Source organism: Artibeus jamaicensis, unplaced genomic scaffold (genome assembly GCF_021234435.1).
Source record: "Artibeus jamaicensis isolate MK-2021 breed Jamaican fruit bat unplaced genomic scaffold, CSHL_Jam_final contig_511, whole genome shotgun sequence".
NCBI classification, from domain to species: domain Eukaryota; kingdom Metazoa; phylum Chordata; class Mammalia; order Chiroptera; family Phyllostomidae; genus Artibeus; species Artibeus jamaicensis.
The window spans coordinates 5245414-5266540 of NW_026521866.1; the positions used below are offsets into that span (position 1 = coordinate 5245414).

The 21127-nt window shown below is 41.8% G+C and overlaps 1 protein-coding gene across 12 annotated transcripts in view; it reads left to right on the top strand.

The window, feature by feature from the left end:
* Nucleotides 1–21127, top strand: part of LDLRAD4 (low density lipoprotein receptor class A domain containing 4) — a 670991-nt gene that overhangs the window by 622870 nt on the left and 26994 nt on the right. For 11 of the 12 annotated variants that reach the window (XM_053668819.1, XM_053668816.1, XM_053668815.1 and 8 more), the window contains one exon: nt 14855–15009. In XM_053668819.1, coding sequence (XP_053524794.1) covers nt 14855–15009 — 155 coding nt within the window. Of the gene's footprint in view, nt 1–7084; nt 7137–14854; nt 15010–21127 lie in introns of those variants that run through there. The other variant, XM_053668822.1, reaches the window with a different exon arrangement.

Below are 21127 nucleotides of genomic sequence, written 5' to 3' on the forward strand. Positions count from 1 at the left end.
TTTAAATATTGTAATCTCATGCGCTAACTGCTCTAATGGATTGTGACTCAGGGCTTGAAACACACTGTACAACTTCCCTTCTCTCTGAAGGCCAGAAAAATGGGTAACATCATGATGAAGAAAGTGAATGACCTGTCTTACACAGCCATATGGAAAGATCTGCTATAGGCCAAAAAATGAATATTGCTTGGTAGAGTGCATAGGAAATATTACTTTTAAACCTGGTAGTCTTGGTGCTATGTAGCCAACCAGGCTTTTAACACTTTTAAGGAAAAATCTTACAAATGAAGTATATGTATGATGCTTTCAAGGCAGGATAGTGAATGTTGCACTTACATTTAACTCTAGAAATTCAAGATGAGAAACTGGAATATGAAAACAATAAAATTTATAATCTGTAAGTATTTTAGAAGGAGTTCATAATGCCTTTTGTAAGTCTTGGTTCCCAATTAGGGTATAGAAGCCAAAACTTGAAGTGATTCAGGTTCTAAGAATTTATTAGAACCTAAGAAAAGTAAGAGTCTATCTGACATTATCTGGTTCAGTGGACTGAGCACTGGCCTAAGAACCAAAGGGTTTCTGGTTCAATTCTCAATCAAGGGACATGCCTTGGTTGCAGGCCAGGTCCCCAGTGGGAGCCACGCAAGAGTCAACCACACATTGACATTTCTCTCCCTTTCTTTCTCCTCCCCTTTCCCTCTCTCTAAAAATAAATAAAATATTTTTAAAAACACTGTAAGCATCAGTAAAAGCAATTATTGTTAGTATCATAAAATAATTTCATGTAATAGTTCTTTTTATTATACCAACTTCATTGAGATATAATTTACATACCATCCAATTCCTACCATTTAAAATATAATTAAGTAGTTTTTAGTATATTTACCAAGTTGCACAACTATCACCACAATCTAAATGTAGAACATTTCTGCTGAACACCCACCTCAGCCTGGAGTATAACAGCACACAATCCCCAGTTTCTGATCAGTTTACGTGTGGTGATGGGATCACTCTGAAATCAGGTCCCTTGAGTAAAATTCACAAGCTTGCATATGGCTGGTGTGAAGTATGGGCAATGTTTTGAAAATAACTGTCATCCATAAAGTCAAAGACTTTTAAAATGATTTTTAAAGCATATTAAATACTGAAAATGATTAAACAGAATGAACAAGGAGTTTAATTAAAATTGATTTCCCATAATCCAAATGCCCAGTTGATAAGGAAGACAGAGAAACAAAAAAGATGTGTTAAGGCAGAGTGGAAAACCTTGTAGCCATTAAAAATAAAAACATGTTGATTTTTTGATACATGAAGTATTCATTTTAAATAATAGTCCCCAAAGAGGACTATTTGCCACTGTGTTAAAATGCTAATATGTCTACTAGAAAATGACAAAACAGATTTTCAAGTCCAATATGTTGACTAAATCTCAAATTTTCCCCAAATAGGCCTGCTTGACAGTCATATGCAATCTTGTGAATATTACTCTTGAAGGACCTGATTTTAGAGTGATTCTATCACTATGAGCAAACTCACTTGAAACTGTTATCTCTAGGTGGCTAGGGTACCAGGAGCAGAGGAGAACCCACGAGACCCAGCTTGAAGTAGAAGGGTCTCTTAAAGCTTTCTTAGGCTGGCTCTTCTCTGTGGAAGATTCCCTGAGCTGGATGACCACATTCCAGCTCTGTCTCTGGAGTCTTGCCCTCTTCATTCACCCAGCTGTGTGACTCTGAGAAGAAACCTGGGAAAAGTATAACATAAGAGAAGAGCATTACATTTTAAATGTGGAGATTGCTCAAGAAAAATCAGACTACCATGATTGGCACATGTAAATGTATGCAGCTGTTAATTTTCCTTCTGAAATTCCCATTTCTTTTATCCATGTAACATTTCTAAAAAATGCTCTTGATGATTTTTTTGTTTCTTTTGTTCCCAATGCCCCCCAGCCCCCAGTAATTAGACTACGACATAGTGATGTCTTCTGACCAACCTGAGAACCTAGAGGTGACATCAAGCCCAGATGTTCTTCTTGGCCCTAGGTGATATACTGAGGCAGACAGCAGGACTGGCTGCTGATGTAACTGTTCTTGTTTCAAATGCTAGTTGTAACCAACAGTTTAGTTTTGCTTTGGCAACTTCTTCTACAGCCAAAACTATTGTTATGGCCCACATCATTGTTATTTATCCTAAATAAGGAAAAACAAAGGCTATTCCGGGCACAGAGCAATGCTTGTGGCTGGGGTTATTTGCAATAGTACCATGGCATGCTGCCCTTTTCACTGAGGCCATACCATGACTTTTTCTGTGTAGTGCTGTGACCAACATTCAGCCTTCTCAGAGTCTTTTTATACAGCCACAGAGCATCAAAATGCACCAGAGATGTTTTATACACATATGAAACAAACTATTTAGACCTCAAGGGAAAAGAGACTGTGCTTGCACAAAATGAACCAAGAGAAAGCATCCTCCTGAGATATGTCTCTGCTTTAGCATTTGAATAGCCTTTTTTTTCTCATTACCTGAGATTGTTTTCTGTAATTTCTGAGCCTTGTAAACTAAAGCTGCATAGTAAGATTGAGAGTCCTGACTTTATCAGATTCTCTTGGGCATATTTGTACTACCATGCACTGAAAAATAATGATGACAAAAGGGAGAGAGAGAAAGGAGGGAGAGGAGGAAGAGAAAAGACAAGGCAAAGGGAAGAGCTGACAGGAAAGGGAGAGAGGAATGGAGAGAAATTATGAGTGTTTCCTGCTGTGGTTATGACTTTGCCAGTTGCCAGTGTGGAGCTTAGCTGCATGAGCCATGTGAGCTGCTCCCATCAGTCAGAGACTTTGCAGAGAGGAGGACCCAGATGAAAGCCCACAGCTTGGTTCCTGGAGTGAGGGTCACTGCATGTGCTCTGAGCCTGAATATGCTCTTGAAGCTGGAGCCATAGCAGAGAAGCATGAGTAGTTAAGTGTCTTCCTGTTTACGCGTGCTGCCATGGTAAGCACATGCTCTCTCTCTTCCTTTGCATATCTTTAACTCTGAAGGCTTCCATTGGAAACCATGGGAAGAAATATTGTGTTAATATTTTCAGATTTCCCCTTTCACTCTTTTCTGGTTTGGTATTTGCCCATTGAAAAGATTATTGAACATAATAGAACAAGAAGATGATCTGTCCAGCTGCATTGTACTTATCTGTGTGTGTAAGATGTCCTGTGTGAGGCCAACACAAGAAGTGAAGACTAATCATTGCTCTATGATTAGTTCAGAGGGTGTTCAGAGGCTTTCGGGATTTCAGACCCTGGACTTGTTATCCGTTGACACCGGCTTGTGTTCTGTGACACTCTATGGCTTCCTGCCATAGAGTTCCTGGTTTCTGTGGATGGCAGTTAATAATTGGTAGCCACAGTCTGTGGTTGGAGCCACAGCATTTGAGCCCAGCACCTGAATGGGCCCCACTGATACAGTAGAAAGAGGCAGACACATACCACCAACACCACCAACATCACCAACACCACCACCCCCATGCTGGATATAACTGCAGCTCTGAGCTGTCTGGAGAGATTGCCTGAGGCTGAAGAGATGCTTTGAACTGAGGATGAGGGGTGCAGCATCATAGTTGGACTCCCCCTTGCAAAGGACTCAATTATGTCTAGTTATCACCTAAACAACAGCACACTGAAGAAGGCCCAGTTTAAAGACCTGTTCTTGAAAAAAGGTATTCTTCCAAAGGCCAGCTGTGGGTGATTCCTGCTCTCTCAAGTTTGTTGTGGTTGTTCTTAGAGTTTAGTCTGAGGATAGGGTTGAGAAAAGAACTTTGTGTCTCCTTAAGAGGGGTCTGTCACCTCTGAGAACACTTCAGGGCTAGACTCTTTAGGAAGTTGTATTTTATGCTTTTTCATTTTTCTTGTCTCTAATCATTTTGAGTTGGAGATGATGGCAGAAATACATAGGTTTTTTGCTTTGGAGTTTGGGGTTCCCAAGTGCTCTGTAAGTGAGGCTAAATCATCCCCTGGATATTCTGTTACTCACTCATGAGTATTTTTTTTCATCCTGAGTCATTGAAAACAGCAATTTAAAGAAAAAATGTGTTTCTCAGAATGTGAAGGGTTTACTGGGTAGCTTCTCAGGTCACCAGTGCAGTAACAGTCAGGAAAGAAAACTGATTCTGAGAGGGAGATAGGCAGAGCCAAGGAAAGTTAGAAAGAGTGACTGCTAGTTGGGGAGCACTCACAAACCACTGCTCTTAAATGAGAATAAGACAGTTTCTTACGTAGCTGTATTTTTTTGTGTGTGTGATACACTTTTCTAATTTAGCAATGTGGGGGTGGGTAGTGGTAGATTTAAAAGGTTTGTAATTGCTCTTACTGCTCTGCTGTGTTTTCAGAAAATCCTGTCAATTATCTTTGATTGGAACATATTTAGCTAATTTTCTTTCTGAAGAGATCATGAAACTCTATATTCTAAAATACATGGTGAAAAGCTATACCGGATGAGTGCTTAGACCTTAGTAAATTAAAAAGATGTTATTCTAGCTGGATGGACTCACAGTATCTTTACTGTAGGGATGAAATAGCCAATAAGATTGTCTCTGACTGCCACCTACTTGCCAGTGCCACTACAGGCACTAGCCTTTGACCTCAGAAGGCCCCGTGCCCTGCTTTCATCTCTCCTACAGATCATAGGTATCATCTCCCACTTTTATCATGCAAAACATTTTATATAAATATATGAATATAATTGGAATTATATAAACAGGTAACCTTTTTATAAAAGCAACCATGAGGCTCTTTTCAGTGGTGGTTCACATTGCCTAGAGTAAGTAGTAATAGTTGAACAATTGTTACTGAATATGAAAACGTTTAGCAGAACTGTACCACTGAAGTCATTAGTGTTTGGTGGAATGTGGTTCTGTGCTAGACACTGTTCAAAGAAGATTAAGTAATCAGTAACTTCCTCCCAGGGATTTCTTCAAGAGTTATTTGTAATGAACTCCAACTTTGTGCCAGGCATGTGCTACCTGCTAAGGATACTATAGAACAAGTTATTGTACCAGGGCTCACTCCATGGGGGAAGAAGACCAGAAAATGGGCTCTAACAAGACATCAATAAATGCTGTGACAGGTTCAGATGCACACAAGGGAGTCCTGCAAGGGTAGTGAGCCCATCATCAAAGGGTTAGGAAAAAGCTTCTAAAGGAGGATAAGCTGGCAATGACACAAAATCTGGCTATTTCCAAGTGTAGGTGGCTCTTTTCCCCTTTTGTTTTTCTACTTGTTGTAGGATAGGTCAAAGTAGTCAACCCATTGCAAGGAAAAGAAAGTGCAAAGTACAGGGTGGAGCAAAAAGTAGATTTGTACTTGTTCATATGGAAAATAATATAATAATTAATAAATAACAATACAATAATAAACTCCATGCTTCCCATACTCATAACTATAAACCTACTCTTGCCCTACTCTGTATATAATATAATCATTATGATTATAGCTCTTACTGTTTTGCCTTCTGAACTTCAAGCTGTGAAGCTATTCCTTTAATAAGGGTGAATCTTCCCCTCTTGGCCATGGTGTTTAATCAGTGTAAATTTTCATTCAACCAATAAAGTCTCCAAGAGTATTTTTATACTAACAGTTCACAAACTTGAGACAATTATAGTCTCTGTTGCTTCCAACTCCTGCCCCCACCCATCTTCCTACCCCCACTGCCCAGACTCTGTAGGTTTTGGAAAAGAATATATCAGCCTTTAGGAGTATTCAGCTCCTTAAAACTGTCACAGAGCCATAAATAAAGAGTAAGACACCCCAGGGCATCTTCCAAACACACCCATCTCTGCCCGGGAAGACAGAGGAAGGAAACGCAGATGCACATTCACTGTGCCTGAGCCATTGTGGGGACCTTGGAGAGTTCTTTAGGAGAGAGGGGCTGCCTGGAGGGTAAGCTAGCCCTCACAGCTTACCATGGTCTTGGTGTTCCCAGTAGATTCTAGCACTTAGGAGAGCGAGATGGAAGTACTGCTACCATTGGTTAGAGTATGAGAGGAACCATTCAGGGTGGTGTGCAGGGATTTATGAAAAGCATTAAGCCCTTTCCATGATGTCATAGTATTCTGCATTGAAACTTTTCTGAATGCTGCCAGGGTGTTTACTTTGCCTGGTGGAAGAAGGTGGGGCTAATAAAAGGCCCAGAACCTCCCCCTTTACAGATTCAGAAAGAATATAAATTACATGTCTGAAATTTAACAATAATTAAACTTTTGGAAAGTGGGAGTTTCTGTGAAGGATGTTATATTAATGGAGGAAGGACCAAATAGAAGATGGTGTTAACCATACCACAAATAAAAATGAGTGTTATGTTAGGAACCTAAGGTAGTATAACTACACTTCCCCAGATCTTTAAAAATAGTGCAGCTGCTCATGCCTCTAGTATGAGTCAGTTCAGCTCTTCATTGAACAGGGAATAGAACAACAGACTTCACACAATCTCTCGTGTTTCTATAATTCTCCACTGTGCATCTTGGAATTTCTTAGAGATATTTCTATAAACATACAGATATGCTATCATCATTGTCACTGTTTTACAGTGATAAGGTACTGTGATGCTTTCCTGTAAATTTTAGATAAAACATTATAAAATTTCTGGTGTTGGGATTGTACTGACTCATGCTTCTCATGAGCTATACAGCCCCATGAGAAGAGGAAGAGTTGGTTGTAAATGATAGCTTTGCTCATTAGAGTAATCTTGGTTGTAGGTCTTTGCTTTTCATCACTTTGAATACTTACTGCCAGTCCCTTCTTGCCTCCCAATTTCTTTAGGGAAATCAGCTGATAGTCTTATGAGAACTCTTTTGTAGGTAATTATCTGCTTTTCTCTTGCTGGTTTTGAGGTTCTCTTCTTATCTTTAACCTTGGGCATTTTAATTATGTGACTGGGTGTGGTCCTCTTTGGGTCCAACTTGTTTGGGACTCTTTGTGCTTCTTGGTCTTGTATATCCTTCACCAAATTAGAGAAGTTTTCTTTCATTATTTTTTAAAATAAGTTTCCAATTTCTTGTTCTTCTTCTTCTCCTTCTGGCATCCCTATGTTTCAGATGTTGGCACTTTTGGAAATGTACCAGAGAACTGAAGGGCAGATAAAGTTCTTCCCAGGTAAGATAAAGCTAAGGAGTTCATCATCACCAAGCTCTTTTTATATGAGGTGTTAAAGGGGCTTACTTAAGAAAAAGAAGATAAAAACTATGAACATATGACAACAAACTCACAACTATCAACAACTGAATATAAAAGAACCAAAAAAATGAACTAAGCACACAACTAGAACAGGAATAGAGTCACAGAAATGGAGATCATATGGAGGGTTATCAGCAGGGAGGGGGAAGGGAGACAATGGGGTAAAAGGTACAGGGAATAAGAAGCATAAATGGTAGATACAAAAAAAGACAAGGAGATGTTAGGAATAATATAGGAACTGAAGAAGCCAAAGGACTTACATGCATGACCTATGAACATGAACTAAGGGGGGATTGCTGGAGGAAAAGGAAGTATCGGGCAAAAGGGAAAAATTGGGACAACCATAATAGCATACTCAGTAAAATATACTGTAAAAAAAGAAGAGGGATAGTTGGAAAATTTGACTTTGGCTTAACATTCTCTTCTTGCATGGCCTGCTTTTTGGCATTTTTCTGTTGCTATCAGTAGCTATTTAAATCAAGGAAAACTGATCCATGGACTGTTGAGAATCCTATTGTGCACATGAAGTTTTGGAAACCCTAAAGTAATCTTGTTATTTTCTCAGAACTCTATGATTCCCATATTTTTAATGTGTTTTTATAGTTCTTTCAAAAATTCATTCTTATCCTCCCCTTTCCATTCCATTCCCTAAAACCAAAACTTGAATAAGGCCTTCAAGGGAAAGGTTATTGGCATTTTTTCTTCCAGCGTACCTCAGTTCCATGCACCATTGCACATAAACTGTCCCCTACAACATGAACATAGACAACATCTTACAGGGCCAGATGTGGGCAGAACAGGGTGGGGAGGGGCAGCAAGTCCTAAGTGTAGTGCCAGGTGTCAGCTGGCATCTGCCTTACTTTTGTGCATAGACTGCTGCTCCACAGGGTTGAGAATTCAGCTGATAAATATGCATCTGTCTGAAGAGTTCCCTATGGGGTGGGTAAAAGGCCTTACTGATCTTCTGCTGTCTGAGCATAGCCCTTACACCCTGGGTTTCCAAGCTTGGAACTAATGGAAAAGAAATGAATGAGGAGTAAGGTGGGAAGGTATGTATGTGTGTGTGCCTGTGTGGGAAAACTTATGGCCAGGAACTGCCACCTTCATTGAAGTGTTTCAGCAGGAAGTGGAGACTGCTTGGCCTGCCTGAGCCCTTACTCAGGGAATTGCTGGGTGAGGTCCTCAGAAGCTCTGAAAATGTCTGTGTTTGATCAGGAATACAGAAAACTTGAAACCAGATACTTTGATGAACAGGTGTGCTGAATTTTATCTGCTACATTCAAAAGTTGGAATGCAGGGTTGTTGTTTTTTTAATATAAAATTTCTCTTGTTCTGTGAAAGTTATTTTCTTGAGAAGATATAAAATCAGGCCAATGGCAACAGTCATGTCAGGTGCCAGCAAAACACTGTGAGGGCCCCTATTGCCTTTGAGCAGGCTGCATACATGGGTAGGGGACTTCAAGAGAGGGTTCAGGAATGGTGAGGGAAGAGACAGGAATCATATCACCTACCACAGTTATTACAAAATGTATGGAGAAAGAGGAGAAGGGGAGGAGCAGATGGCTGGGTTTGTGGGTCTACAACTCCCTCCCCATCTACCCTGTCCATCTGGCATCCAGACTGTGGATATCCTATGGTGTCATGATCTTTTCTTAATTTGCTGTTTATGATGCATTTTTTAGTAGTATTTTCTTGTCTGACATGAAAGAGGGTGTGGGAGGAGAGGCATGGGGTTGTTTACATAGCTCCTCATGAACTTGAATAGGTTACTGAAGGGAGAAGTTACTGGTAGCACAGGACTTTGGGGTCCAGAAGTCATCATGCTTATTTTCTAGCACCGTCTCTCTGTTTACTTGAATTTTCACTCTGACAATCCTCTAGATCCCTCTTCAGTGAGTATTTGTAGCCCCCAAAAGTAAAAGCTTCATGTTTTTCAGTTGTTAGTATTCAAGGAAAAAATGTTTTCATTGACTGGTTTTGCCAGAGTTTGATGCAATAGACTGTTGCCCATTTGGCTGCATGGTTCCACTGGAGATCCATGCCCAGGGATTTCACAGTGACTCATGAGTCCCTAATGTAGGGGGCTTCCAGGAGTACCACAGGTGATCTTGACATTTAGCCAGGGGCCAAACTGCTGCTGCTGAACTTGCTGTTGCTCCTGTGCTTGATTTGGACTTGGTTATTAGAACACAGGGCTTTGGGACCTGGGCCAGTCCCTGCAGAAAGAGCTGCCTCTCATGCTGGCCCAAGGTCTATAGCAGCTCAGGCTCTGATTGGGCTTCTGTTACCTAGGGTGGCCAGCTGGTCTTCACTGCTTGCCTCAGTGAGTGACGCCCTGGGGACCCAATTTCTGCCAGCCTGAGCCCTCCCCTTGCCCCTGGCAAGTTCCGCAGTTCAAATGCCCATGAACCCCTAGAGTCATTATGTGTCCTGTGTGTCTTAAATGTACCTGCTGTGGCTGTAGTCATGCATGAAACCTCAGGACAATGATCCTGGAGCCACTTTTACAACATCTCAAATCCTGTTATCTGGAAAGTCTCCAAGAAATCCAGGCTGCTAGTGCTTGTACTAGCATGCCTGCTGTCCATTGGTCTAGACCACCCATTCTCCAAATGTGGCTGAAAATTCCAGGGGGGTCCCCAAGACTGTCCAGGTGGTCACCAAGGCCAGATCTTCTTCATATATCTCAACCAAAGCAACATGTCACAACAGATTGAAAGTGAAGCAGAGAGGAGAATCTAGCTGTCTTCTGTTAAGACAAATGTTAAAGAGGTGTGCAGAAGTGTAAAGAAATGCCACTCATTGCTAAATTTTTTAGTTTTGAAAAATACAATTTTTATTGTGTTATATATATTACATGTAATGAGTTTATTTTTAATGAGTAAATACATTTTTTAGTTTTAATTTCAAGTTTGGGAAACTTTGATAGATGTCATTGTACAAACAGAACTCTTTGGGAGTAATCAGTAATTTTTGGGAGTATAGAGGGGTCCTGAGACCAAATTACTTGAGAGCTGCTGGTCTAAGCAGACCAAGAGGGTAGAACCAAGGAGGGAAATGCAGCAAGTCTGGACACATTGAGGGGTGGGGTGGGCCTTCCAGGTGCCAGCACCTCATCAGAGCAGGGCAGGGCCCAGCAGGTCTGCATGTTGACAACAAAGCTGGTGAAGAGCAGCCTAAGAACAAATAGTCCCTTTAAAGAATGGTGGTGGTGGTTCTGTACACTGCTTCCGACAACTGAGATCTTTCTCACCATTGCTTCCAATGAACTTTTAATATGATGTTAGATTAGAAGATGTATGCATTTCAGGCAATATTAAATGTTCTATCTGCTGCCTCAGATAAAAAAAGTCAAATCCAGAGTGAATAAAGATCTAAACATATAAATACAGACTACAAAAACCCTAGAAGAAAAATATTTTTAGAATAGTGGAGAAGACAGTCTAAGGAAGCTTAAAAGCTGTAAAGGAAAAAGAGACAGTATTTGATGATGTAAAGATTTATATTTTCTATAAAGAAACTCATAGCAAAGTTTAAAGATATGAAGACTAGGAGGCAATACTTGTACCACATGTAACAGATAAATATTTGTAGCAATAATATGTAAAGACTGATTATAAATAAATGAAAGTGAAATAATGGAAAAACTACAAATAAACTAATATGATTTTGAAAAAGAAAAATATACATTGCCAATAACCATAGGAAAAGATCTAAAATTACTAGTAATTGGGGAAATACAAATTGAACAAAATACATACTTTTGCAAATCAGGTTAATACAAATGAAAAGGGTGAGTGTTGAGTGTTAATGCAGGTTTGGAGGAACATGCCCTTTCTTTGTCAAGAGCCTTTTTATAATGCAGGGTCCCGGCAGCCATCAGCATTTAAAAGGATATATCCTTGGCCCAGATATTTTAATTTTAGGAATCTTTCCTATAGGAATATTTACAAATGTGGGTCAACTCACACATTGACACTCACACATGCCTATATACATGCACACACAATCTTCTGATCATAATAAGAAAAGGAAAAAAACCCAAAACATCCATCATTTGGAAAATGTGAGTTCTAGCATATTCATATTCTGGGGTAGATAGCCACCATAAAGAGTGAGACTGGTTTATATATATTCTTGTTTAATGATATCTGTAATGTATTAAGTGAAAAAAAACTAGAACAATGATTCCATTCATAAATAAGAAAAAAGCCCTTATTCAATAGGCAACACACAAATAAACACAATGGGTAAACTGTGCTCCCCACCTCATGGGGATGAATGGGGCAGGGGTGACTGGGAGTGCTGCAGGCCCATAAAGGTGAACTTTTGCATTGTACAGAATTTCCTTCTATACTGTTTAAATTTTAAATGTCATTTTATAATAAAATCATTTTCAAGTGGAACACAGATATATCTCAATATGTCCATAGAATTATGAATATATAATTGGATTACTCTGCTGTAAATATTTATCTGTATAGCTTTACATACCTAAGGAAAGATAACCTAGGAAGACATTCTCCAAGTGAAGAATTAACCCATGAAGACTTTGTGTGGCATCTCTTAATGTAGTTATTACTTTCCTCTCTTTCCATAGCTATAAAGCAGTAAAGTTTTCTTGAGGGAAAAAAAATATATATCAGTTTCAGGGTATGATTTAACCTGAAAGGATGAACTCTGCAGTTCACCCACAAAATAAAAATAAAAGTTGGTAAAACAAGGCATTATGAGGCTCAGTCTTCATGCTACATTGGCTGCCTTTAACCTAAGTAGAATTAACTGCCTCCTTAGGTCAATTGCTTATCACTGGGGTGATAGGCCTTGGGTTGGTAGATCACCCCTCTGCACAGATCCACACAGCTCTGCTGAGTTGCACTACTTGTGCACTTTGGTCAATGCAGGCCTTAGTCCTGTCAGCAGTAGCTATCCTCACAGGGAGCATACCTATGCAGGTGGAGCTGCACATTCTAGAAGAGAGAGCTTGGTCTCAACATGTGTGCTCCAGAGTCATTCATTGATTCCCCTCTTAGTGATGAACTTAACTACCTTCTAGACACCACCTCAAGCCTGATACCAAAAATACAAGATAAATAGAAACAGGTTTCTGGTCATAGTTTAGTGTAAGAGACAGATTCAAAAGGCACAGTCGACATCTTACATTGCAAGTGATGAAGAAAGGTATCCAACCACGTGGCTTCACATAGACCCCCAAAAGACATAGGATGTCCTAGACGTGGAAATGTTATGTGCAAAGGCAGAGTCATGAAGACAGTGTTCCTGGATTAACAAGCATGTCACACATCCCATAGCCTGCAAGGGTAAATGAGGCCACACTTATATCTGTACCCCAAATGCAAAGGTTTCAGCCTATTCCCTCTGGGAGAAATTTCAGTCCTTTCCAGGAGGCTTCCATCATGAAGATTTCATATAGTCCTGAGGAGGGGTTCAGTGTATATAAATTTGGTGACTCCCTAGGGGCTTTTTCCCCACAGGAAGTAGATGCTCAAGCCCTTGGGGATGAACTGTTCACCCAAGCCCTCTGGAGGCCTTTCCAATCAGCCACTAGACCTCAGGACTTTACAGAGCAGTGCTACTATGAAGGGGGAGTAAGAAGCCCAGCACCTGGGTCTTGCTGAGTGCCAGTCTCTAGAACTGCTCTGGCATTGCTACCTGAGTCTCCACAGTCAGCTGTGCCCACTGGGATCTGCCCTTTTACTGTCAGCAAGGGATACACCTGGCAAACCTACCTGGCTTCACCTGCTCACCACATGGGGCTCAGCAGTTCAGTTCTCTCATACTCAGGTCTCCATTCTCCAAGGTGCACCTCTGGACCAGCACCCATACAGGCCTTGTGCCAAATGCAGTCCAGCCCCATCCAGAAAGTACTGTGCAAATCTCTGTCCTTCAGGTATGTAGGGGTTGAGGATAGGAGTAGAGGACAGAACTACAGGTAGAATGACATGGTAGAATTCAGGAAGACCCTCTAGCTACCCCCACATGGCCTAGACCCTATCCCTTTATTCTCAGAGTATTGATGGAGTAAGCAGACATCAGGAGAGGGGATACCCAGTCCCCTTTTGCATCATCCAAGTGTGATCCCATTTACTGAGAGATAATGCTTCTCCACTGGCCAGTGGCTTGAGCCCTACTGCAGCAAGAGGCTGTGCATTGTGTGTACATATACATGTGTGTGCATATCTTATGTATGGGTATACACATGTGTATTTGTATGCCCGTGTGTATATGTGTGCATGAATGCATCATGCCAATATGAGTGTGTCTACGCATCTCATGCACATGTGTGTGCATACATTTGTGTGTCTTTGTGTGCATACATATATGTGTGTGAGTATGTATACATGCATATATTGCAAGTTTGAGTCCGTAGCACAATCAAAAGAATTCTCCCCTCTTTCTGTTGCCCTTTATTATACCCCATAACTGCCCATCTCAAAACAAAAGTTGTACACTGTTCTTCTTACCATCTTCCTGGGTTTCTCACTCTTTAAACTGATGTCCCTGCCTGAACAGTCACTTCATTTTAGTGAGTGGGGAGACTCAGAGGAAAACAGGTAACCAACCACTCAGCAGTCATGAGCTGGAAGCCAAAAAGCAGAGTGTCTGGGTTCTAGAGCTGACCTTGAGCATTGAGCTTGTTTTCTTCCTGCAAAACTGAAGGGCTTGAATCACCTACTCCTCTCATTGCCAACTCATTGTGCTGCTTCGTAGACATAGCTCCATGGCACTATAGTCATGTGTGAAGCATGTGTTAATGGAATTTAGAAAATCATTTGTAATGGCATTGTCAGAAACCCAGTGGTGACCTGACTGCTCACAGAATATGGTGCCTGCAGAGTTGGAGGCAGTGAAGATGTTATTTTTCTAAATTACTTCCAAAGGAGCAGCTTTGAGGAAAGGAAGTTGGAGCTTTTAAAAACATATATTTTCTGTGGATCCTGTGTGGGTGTGCTTTGGGAAATTTGACACAACCATAAAAATGGTTTTAACTTTTCTGGAGAGATTACCCTGTGAGAAACAGCTCCAATTTTGACAGGCTTTCTTAACTCCTCTAAGGATGCACAGAGGAGGATGTCATTTGGCAGGATGGAGTTTAGGTGATGGAGAGCACTGAACTTTTTATACCCTAAGATACAACCCTTAAGGGCTTGCCTGCATAGTAGGAAAGGGTACCCTAGGTGGCAGCCAGCCTGTGTCATGTGCACTGGGCTGGTCTGTGAGTTTCATGTGTGAAATGGTGTAACTTATAGCAAAGCACCTCTACAGGTCTTGTAGGGCCAATAGAATACATTTTTCCTACTGCCCTTCTTATTATAAAATTGCAAAGACAAGGTTTGTCTGAGCACCAGAGGTCTTCCAGAAAGTGAGCCCCATGCCTGGGTCTCCCTTTGTTTAAATGTTATTAGAATGTCAAAGACTGGCAGTGGCCCTGGGCAGCAGGCCTGTGGAAAATAGTTTCACTTTCATGAGGTTCTTATGAGGACCAGATTTATGCAAGTGGCTGTTGATGCCTGGTGGTTGTCGTGATCAGAGTGCCTTGAGGAGACAAGATCTGGAGAACTGAGTGATGATGCAAAAGGGCATGTGGTTTAACACAGTCTCCTCTTTCATTGCAGCGGAGCTGGAGTTTGCCCAGATCATCATTATCATTGTGGTGGTTACAGTGATGGTTGTGGTCATTGTCTGCCTGCTGAATCACTACAAAGTGTCCACACGATCTTTCATCAACCGCCCGAGTCAAAGCAGGAGGCAAGAGAACAGGATGCAGCAGGTAAGGGTGGTCCTGGGCCTCTTCGGTGTTGCCTAGGCCTCTGGCCCAGGCTCTGAAAGTGTGGCTGGGTGCCCATGAGGGCCACAAAGCAGAACAGCCTCTCATGTCAGTCCACCCACTGAGGTTCAGAAGTATGAAAGCTCTCTATTAAAGGTTAATATACTTAGAAAAAAGCATATGCATTATAAATGTTCAGCTCAGTGAATTTTTACAAACTGAAGACACCTGTGTATCCAGTACCCAACCAACAGAGATGTGACCATCCTCCAGGAACACACTAAGACCCCATTTCCAGGCATGCCCCACAGAAGGTCACCACTGCCTAATGGTTATCAGCATAAATTAGTTCTACCTGCTTTCAAACTTTACAACAATAGAATCATACAGTAGATGCTCTTTGGTGTCTGCCTTCTTTCACTCACATTACGCTTATGAGATCCATCCATGCTGTTATGGAGAGACCTGTTCTTAAATGCACTCATGCTCACTATCTGCATTTGTAAGACTCTGAGGAGTTTCAACAGTGCCGAGTGTGTGGGCAAGCTGGAGGGGTAGCAATGAGACAGCAAGGGCTCAAGGCCTCCTCAGGGGTAGCAAGTCAGGTTGGGATGTATTGGGGGCTTACAGAACAGCCCTTAGTAGTGCTCTTGAGGGGTTTTTTTGTTTGTTTTTTTTTCAGCTACTTCTGAACCCCCTTCCTCCTCTAGAAAATAAAACACTAACATTTAGCTAAACTGCTGTATGGTCAATACCTGATAGACCAAGGGCCACTGGAATTTTCTGTTCTAAGCTAGTTTTACAATATATGAATCTGGTGGCTTTTAATGAAAGCCTTGGGAATGGTGAATTTAGGTACTTATAAATTGTTGGGTTTGGTGGTGGGCAAAAGAGGCAGAATTCCCTCACAATACTCAGCCCATCAGAGTGTGTGTCAAGACCAGGGCTCTCTAGTAACTGGTTTTGGGAGATCACAAATGTGGGGGTGCGGCCATCTGGTGGGTATGGTGTAGTCCAGCCCAGGGCTCCTGGGAGCTCTTAGAAGATCAGAGTCATGCTTTAGCCCCAAGAACTTCTTTCCTCTTTCTCCCTCCTGCTTTCTCTTGTCCTTTGCTGTTTCCCTTCCTCTATCTCCCTGGATCCCCAATTTGGTCCACAGTCCCCTGCAGTCCTATGAACATGACTTTCATCACATCACAGTGGTTTCCCTGTGGCCCTCTGTTGTCCCAGCAGTCTGGTACTTGTAGTATCCAGATTCACTGTACATTGGTGCCCTGAAGCCTGTATATCACAGTGCTCTGCCAACACACCACTGTTACCTGAAGGAGGACCTAATTTTTCTAAAGTTCTGAACACAAAATACACATAATTCTGAGTTTAAAGAGAGAAGAGACAGCAATAGTTTCAGAACTACGGAAGAATCTGCCAGCATTGCTTTGCCTAGGCCTTAGTGTAAGGGCTACAAATGCCGACCCCTGGCCTTGGGGAAATACGTTAAACTATTCCATTCATTGTCATCAATGGGCAGCTCTCCAGTTTTCATGGAGTAACTATCATGAATTTGTCCAAGTTCCCCATGTTACACTTTCTGCTCCAAGCTCCAAAATGCTTCCAGTTACTGCACTGTAGCAACTCAGGCTGCTTTTCTAGTACTGAGTCTGGCTCCTACGCTCAGATTTGCTTCAGTGATCATCTTTCTTCCACCTGACTTACCTTTTCTTGGATAGGTGAGGTGGCTCCTTCCTCCACTCCTCATGATAGACCTGGCCATGCCTTCTCTCACTGTCCCCATCCATTGTTGCCTTAGTGCCTATGTACTGGTCTCTGTGACCAGACTGGGAGCTCCCTTCCCAGTCAGTGATGGGATGGGCACATATACAATCACACTGTGTATGGACCAGATGAGAATGGTAGCAGAAAGACAAATTTACTGAGAGAAAAAATTCAAGTATGTTTTTACTTGGAATGTATGTTCTATTACATTTAGAAGTGGGTCGCATGGAACCCCTCTTCAGGGGCAGAAGGTCCAGGGGCTGCTAGGTAGCAAGGTCTCCCATTCTGAATTCAAGAAATAATTAAATGACTTTCAGAGGTTCCTTTAGGGCTACACTCTGCATGGCAAGTGAAGACAATCAATAGCTAAGATTGTGTCTGAAGACACACTGCCTCACTCACTGCCTATGTCTAATTTTGTTAATAAACACTTGAAAGTTTTGCCCCTGAGAGCTCAATATGGGTGTTGTTGCTTCTCAAGGCTTAGATTTTTTTTCTTCAGTAAAATGGAAATGTGGATATTGCACTGCTTAGCAATGGGCTATGTTTCCCATTTCACAAATTCAAGATGTATTTTTACATGATGACAGATGATTCAGGCCCAAACTGTAACTCCATTTCATGACTAGGACCATTAACCTAGATTATACTCCAAAGAGGGAAGTGATAGGGTGAGGAATAAAATGAATTCTCTGCTGGACACAGATACAAATCTAGATAACACTCTGGGTGCCTCCATTTATTCACATTCAGTCCTCCTGCCCAGGAATGTGCTTTTTCACTAGGCTTCTTGCCTCCCAATTACCTATTTATCCTCCTAGAACTTCTTTTAAGAAATGCCAGTTCCCTTAACACAGTACTGGAAGAGTAATCTGATTCATTTACATTCATGGTTCCCAACCAGGGGTGGTTTTAGCCTCTAGGGGATATTTGACAATGTCATTAGATGTTTTTTTTAAGTCAACTCAACTAGGCAGTTGCTCCAGAGATGCTCTAAACATCATGCAATGCACAGGGCAGCCCCCACAACGAAAAATGATCTGATCCCAAATGTCAGTAGTGCTATAATGGGGACCTCCTGATCTTACCAAGTACTGAATGTCACCCTTCCTAGAGGCACTTCGCTGTTATAAGAAGATGCCTGTTAGTGTATAAGTGGATTTCTCGTAGCTTCTACAGAGTGAACACTTCCCAGCAGTTCAGGGGAAAAGTGTTAGGTGTCCACAGAGAAATTGTATGTTCAGAATATCCTAATCTGGGACTATGTCTTGGGAACAGTTTCCCCCATCAATTTCTGCCTCTTTGTTCATTCAGTCATTCACTGGATATGAGCCAGGCACTGAGCGAAGAAGCAATGAAGTGTGTCCTTGCCCCTAACCCCTTTCCCCCTGCCACAATCAGCAGCACCCACTAGACTAACGCTAATTGGCATTTTCTTAATCTTGCTGGGGAAGAACAGGGGTCTCCTGTGGCCATTTGTGTATGTGGGGTGGGATATATATCCAGTGGATGTAAATTTTAGGAGAGATTTGGGATGGGGCATGAGGACAGGTATGGGTAGTTTCAAGTTGCCCTTGCAGGAAGGTGGCTGTCTCTCAGCATCCCAATGTTACTGCCAGTGCCAAGCAGCTTCTTCCCCTAGTTAGCTCCTAATTAGAAGTAGCTAGGCAGGGGCATGGCTGGACAGTGACAGTATGCTGGGGAAGGCCCTGCACTTACTGCTAAAGTATGTCACTGCTGGTCTTGAGGACTCCTTGTGGCATCATGCAACTTTGTGCTGCTTGGGAGCAAGGTGACTGGTGAAGACAGATATGTGTTTGTGGTTGCTGATGTCCATGAGGTTTCATGTCTGTTGTCAGAGCACCTGAGTGCTCCCGAAATGCCTTTCACTTTGTCGACATCTAAATTCTGCCGTGTACCAACTGGTTTTCTTCACTTAACATAATATTCTCTAGTTCTATCCATGCTGTCACAAACGGTAGGAGTTCCTTCTTTCTTTCTACTGTGCAGTGTTCCATTGTATAAATGTACCAGTTTTTTTATCCACACATTTACTGATAGGCACTTAGGCTGTTTCCAGCACTTGGCTATTGTAAATTGTGCTGCTATGAACATTGGGGTGCATAGGTTCTTTTGAATTTGTGTTTCAGGACTCTTATGGTATATTCCCAGCAGTGGAATTGCTGGATAAAAAGGCAGTTCCATTTTTAGCTTTTTAAGGAAATTCCATACTGTTTTCCACAGTGGCTGCACCAGTTTTTAGGCCCACCAACAGTGCACTAGGTTCCCTTTTCTCCACAACCTCACCAGCACTTGTTGTTTGTTAATTTATTAATGATGGTCATTCTGACCAGTGTGAGGTGGTATCTCATTGTGGTTTTAATTTGCATCTCTCTGATGACTAGCAATGTTGAGCATCTTTTCATCTGTCTCTTGGCCATCTGTATGTCCTCCTTGGAGAAGTGTCTATTTAGGTCCTTCGTTCATTTTTATCTCACCTATAAGTGGAATCTAATGAACAAAATAAACTAATAAGAAAAATAAAACCAGAGACATGGAAACATGGACCAGACTGACAGAAACCCAGCAACCAGAGAGTAGGGGAGGGAAACATGGAGGGAAAAAAGGAGAAGGGACTAGTCAAAGAACATGTGTGAATGACACATGGACATGGACAACAGTGTAGGGATTTATTGTGGGAGTGGGGGTGGGCTGGATAGAAAAGGGCAAAGGGGAAAATTAGGACAACTGTAATAAATAGTAAATTAAATCCTGCCTTCCTAAAGGCCTAGTGGAAGCAGCCATTTCTGAATGAAAATAGCAATTAAATTATAGAAAAATTGAATGTTTTAAGTAATGGCAAACAGCAGTGAGTGGGTTTGTGATATAAACCTAATGTATTCTTTCTAAGGTTTTTTTTTTTAGAGCCTGGTTTATGTGATTTCAGAGCTTTGAGACTGTCTAGATTTCTTTTCATTGCCTTATACCACCAAGTGATAGAAAAACAATAAAGGGACATAAAATTCTAAACATAGTCCTGAGAAATGTTTAGACAAGTCTCTGGAGCCTTTCTTGCTAGAGCTGATGGAGACCAGAGTGGCCTTTTCTAACACCTTGTAGCCTAGCCTGGCAGGACCAGCTAAACCTGCCTGGACAACCGAGAGCTTAGTGGATAGTGGATAAGGCCAACATGGCCAGTCATTCCCTGAGGAATAGCAGAGAAACAGGATTATTTTACTTAGTTTGAACCATATGGACTCATGAATACTCAGCCACTTTGATCTATAAAAACATCAATTTCAAATAAAAATTAACAAAAGGAGTCCCATCAGGCATTTCCTCATTAATAACTGCTGCAGGGATTAAATCAGTTTTGAAAATATGGGTGCCTGGGACTCCCTGAAGAGACAGAGCAGCAGCATGCTGGTGCTCAGTGCAGCTTGTGCTGCACCAGCTCCATGGGGGATGCAGAGAAGAAGGCCATTTGTTTTTTTCACCCAGCTGTTGGGAAGGAGGATGAGGACTGCAACCATCAGCTGCATTGGTACAGAAACTTGGGTTCTTTGGATCCAAAATGCCCTACTATGGGACAAGCCTACATCCATAGACCTTCTCTGCAGAGGTTGTAGACATAGCCTGCGGGGTGGCCAATGTGTATGGTTTGCCCCACAAGGTGTTATGACAAACCTTGATTGAATTTATAAAAATTAGGAGATTTTACATAAATATTGGAATATATGTCTTTTCTTGAACATTCAGCAAATCAGGCCACACTGACTTGTATTCCTACCAGGCATGCCCAGCCTGGGGCTGCAAAGCAACTGCCACTCAAGATGGGCTGGTACCCACCTTTTGGCTGTGGGTACCATCTTTCTGTGTGAATTGTTTTTTAGAGAAAATATTCTTCTGTACTCATGTCTTTACCACAAAGGTAAAGACAAGATAGAGGACTACTGGTTTCCAGAAAAATGGGAGAGAGCTTCCTTGTGGACATAAAGATCATTCCTATAAGATTGGGCATTCAGCCAAGTGTGTCTGGGCCAACAGAATGTAGCTTTTCCTGTGCCCAGCCTCATGTACTCATTCACAGCCCTTGCTGTCCAGTCATCTCCCTGAAGCAGGGCCCTCCTGTCTGTGGCTAAAGCCTGTTGCCAAGAGGGCAGAGTTGGCTGTGGGCTCCTTTCTGTTGGCCTTGGGAAGAGGAGTGGCCTGAGGATGAGCAGTTCTGGTCATCTCCTAGAAGCAGTTCAGGAACCCATTGCACTGGGCTTAGCGCTCATAATCTCTGAATGAAGGGGCCAAGGATAGGGGAGTCACCACACACACTGTTCATTACCACTGTTACTGA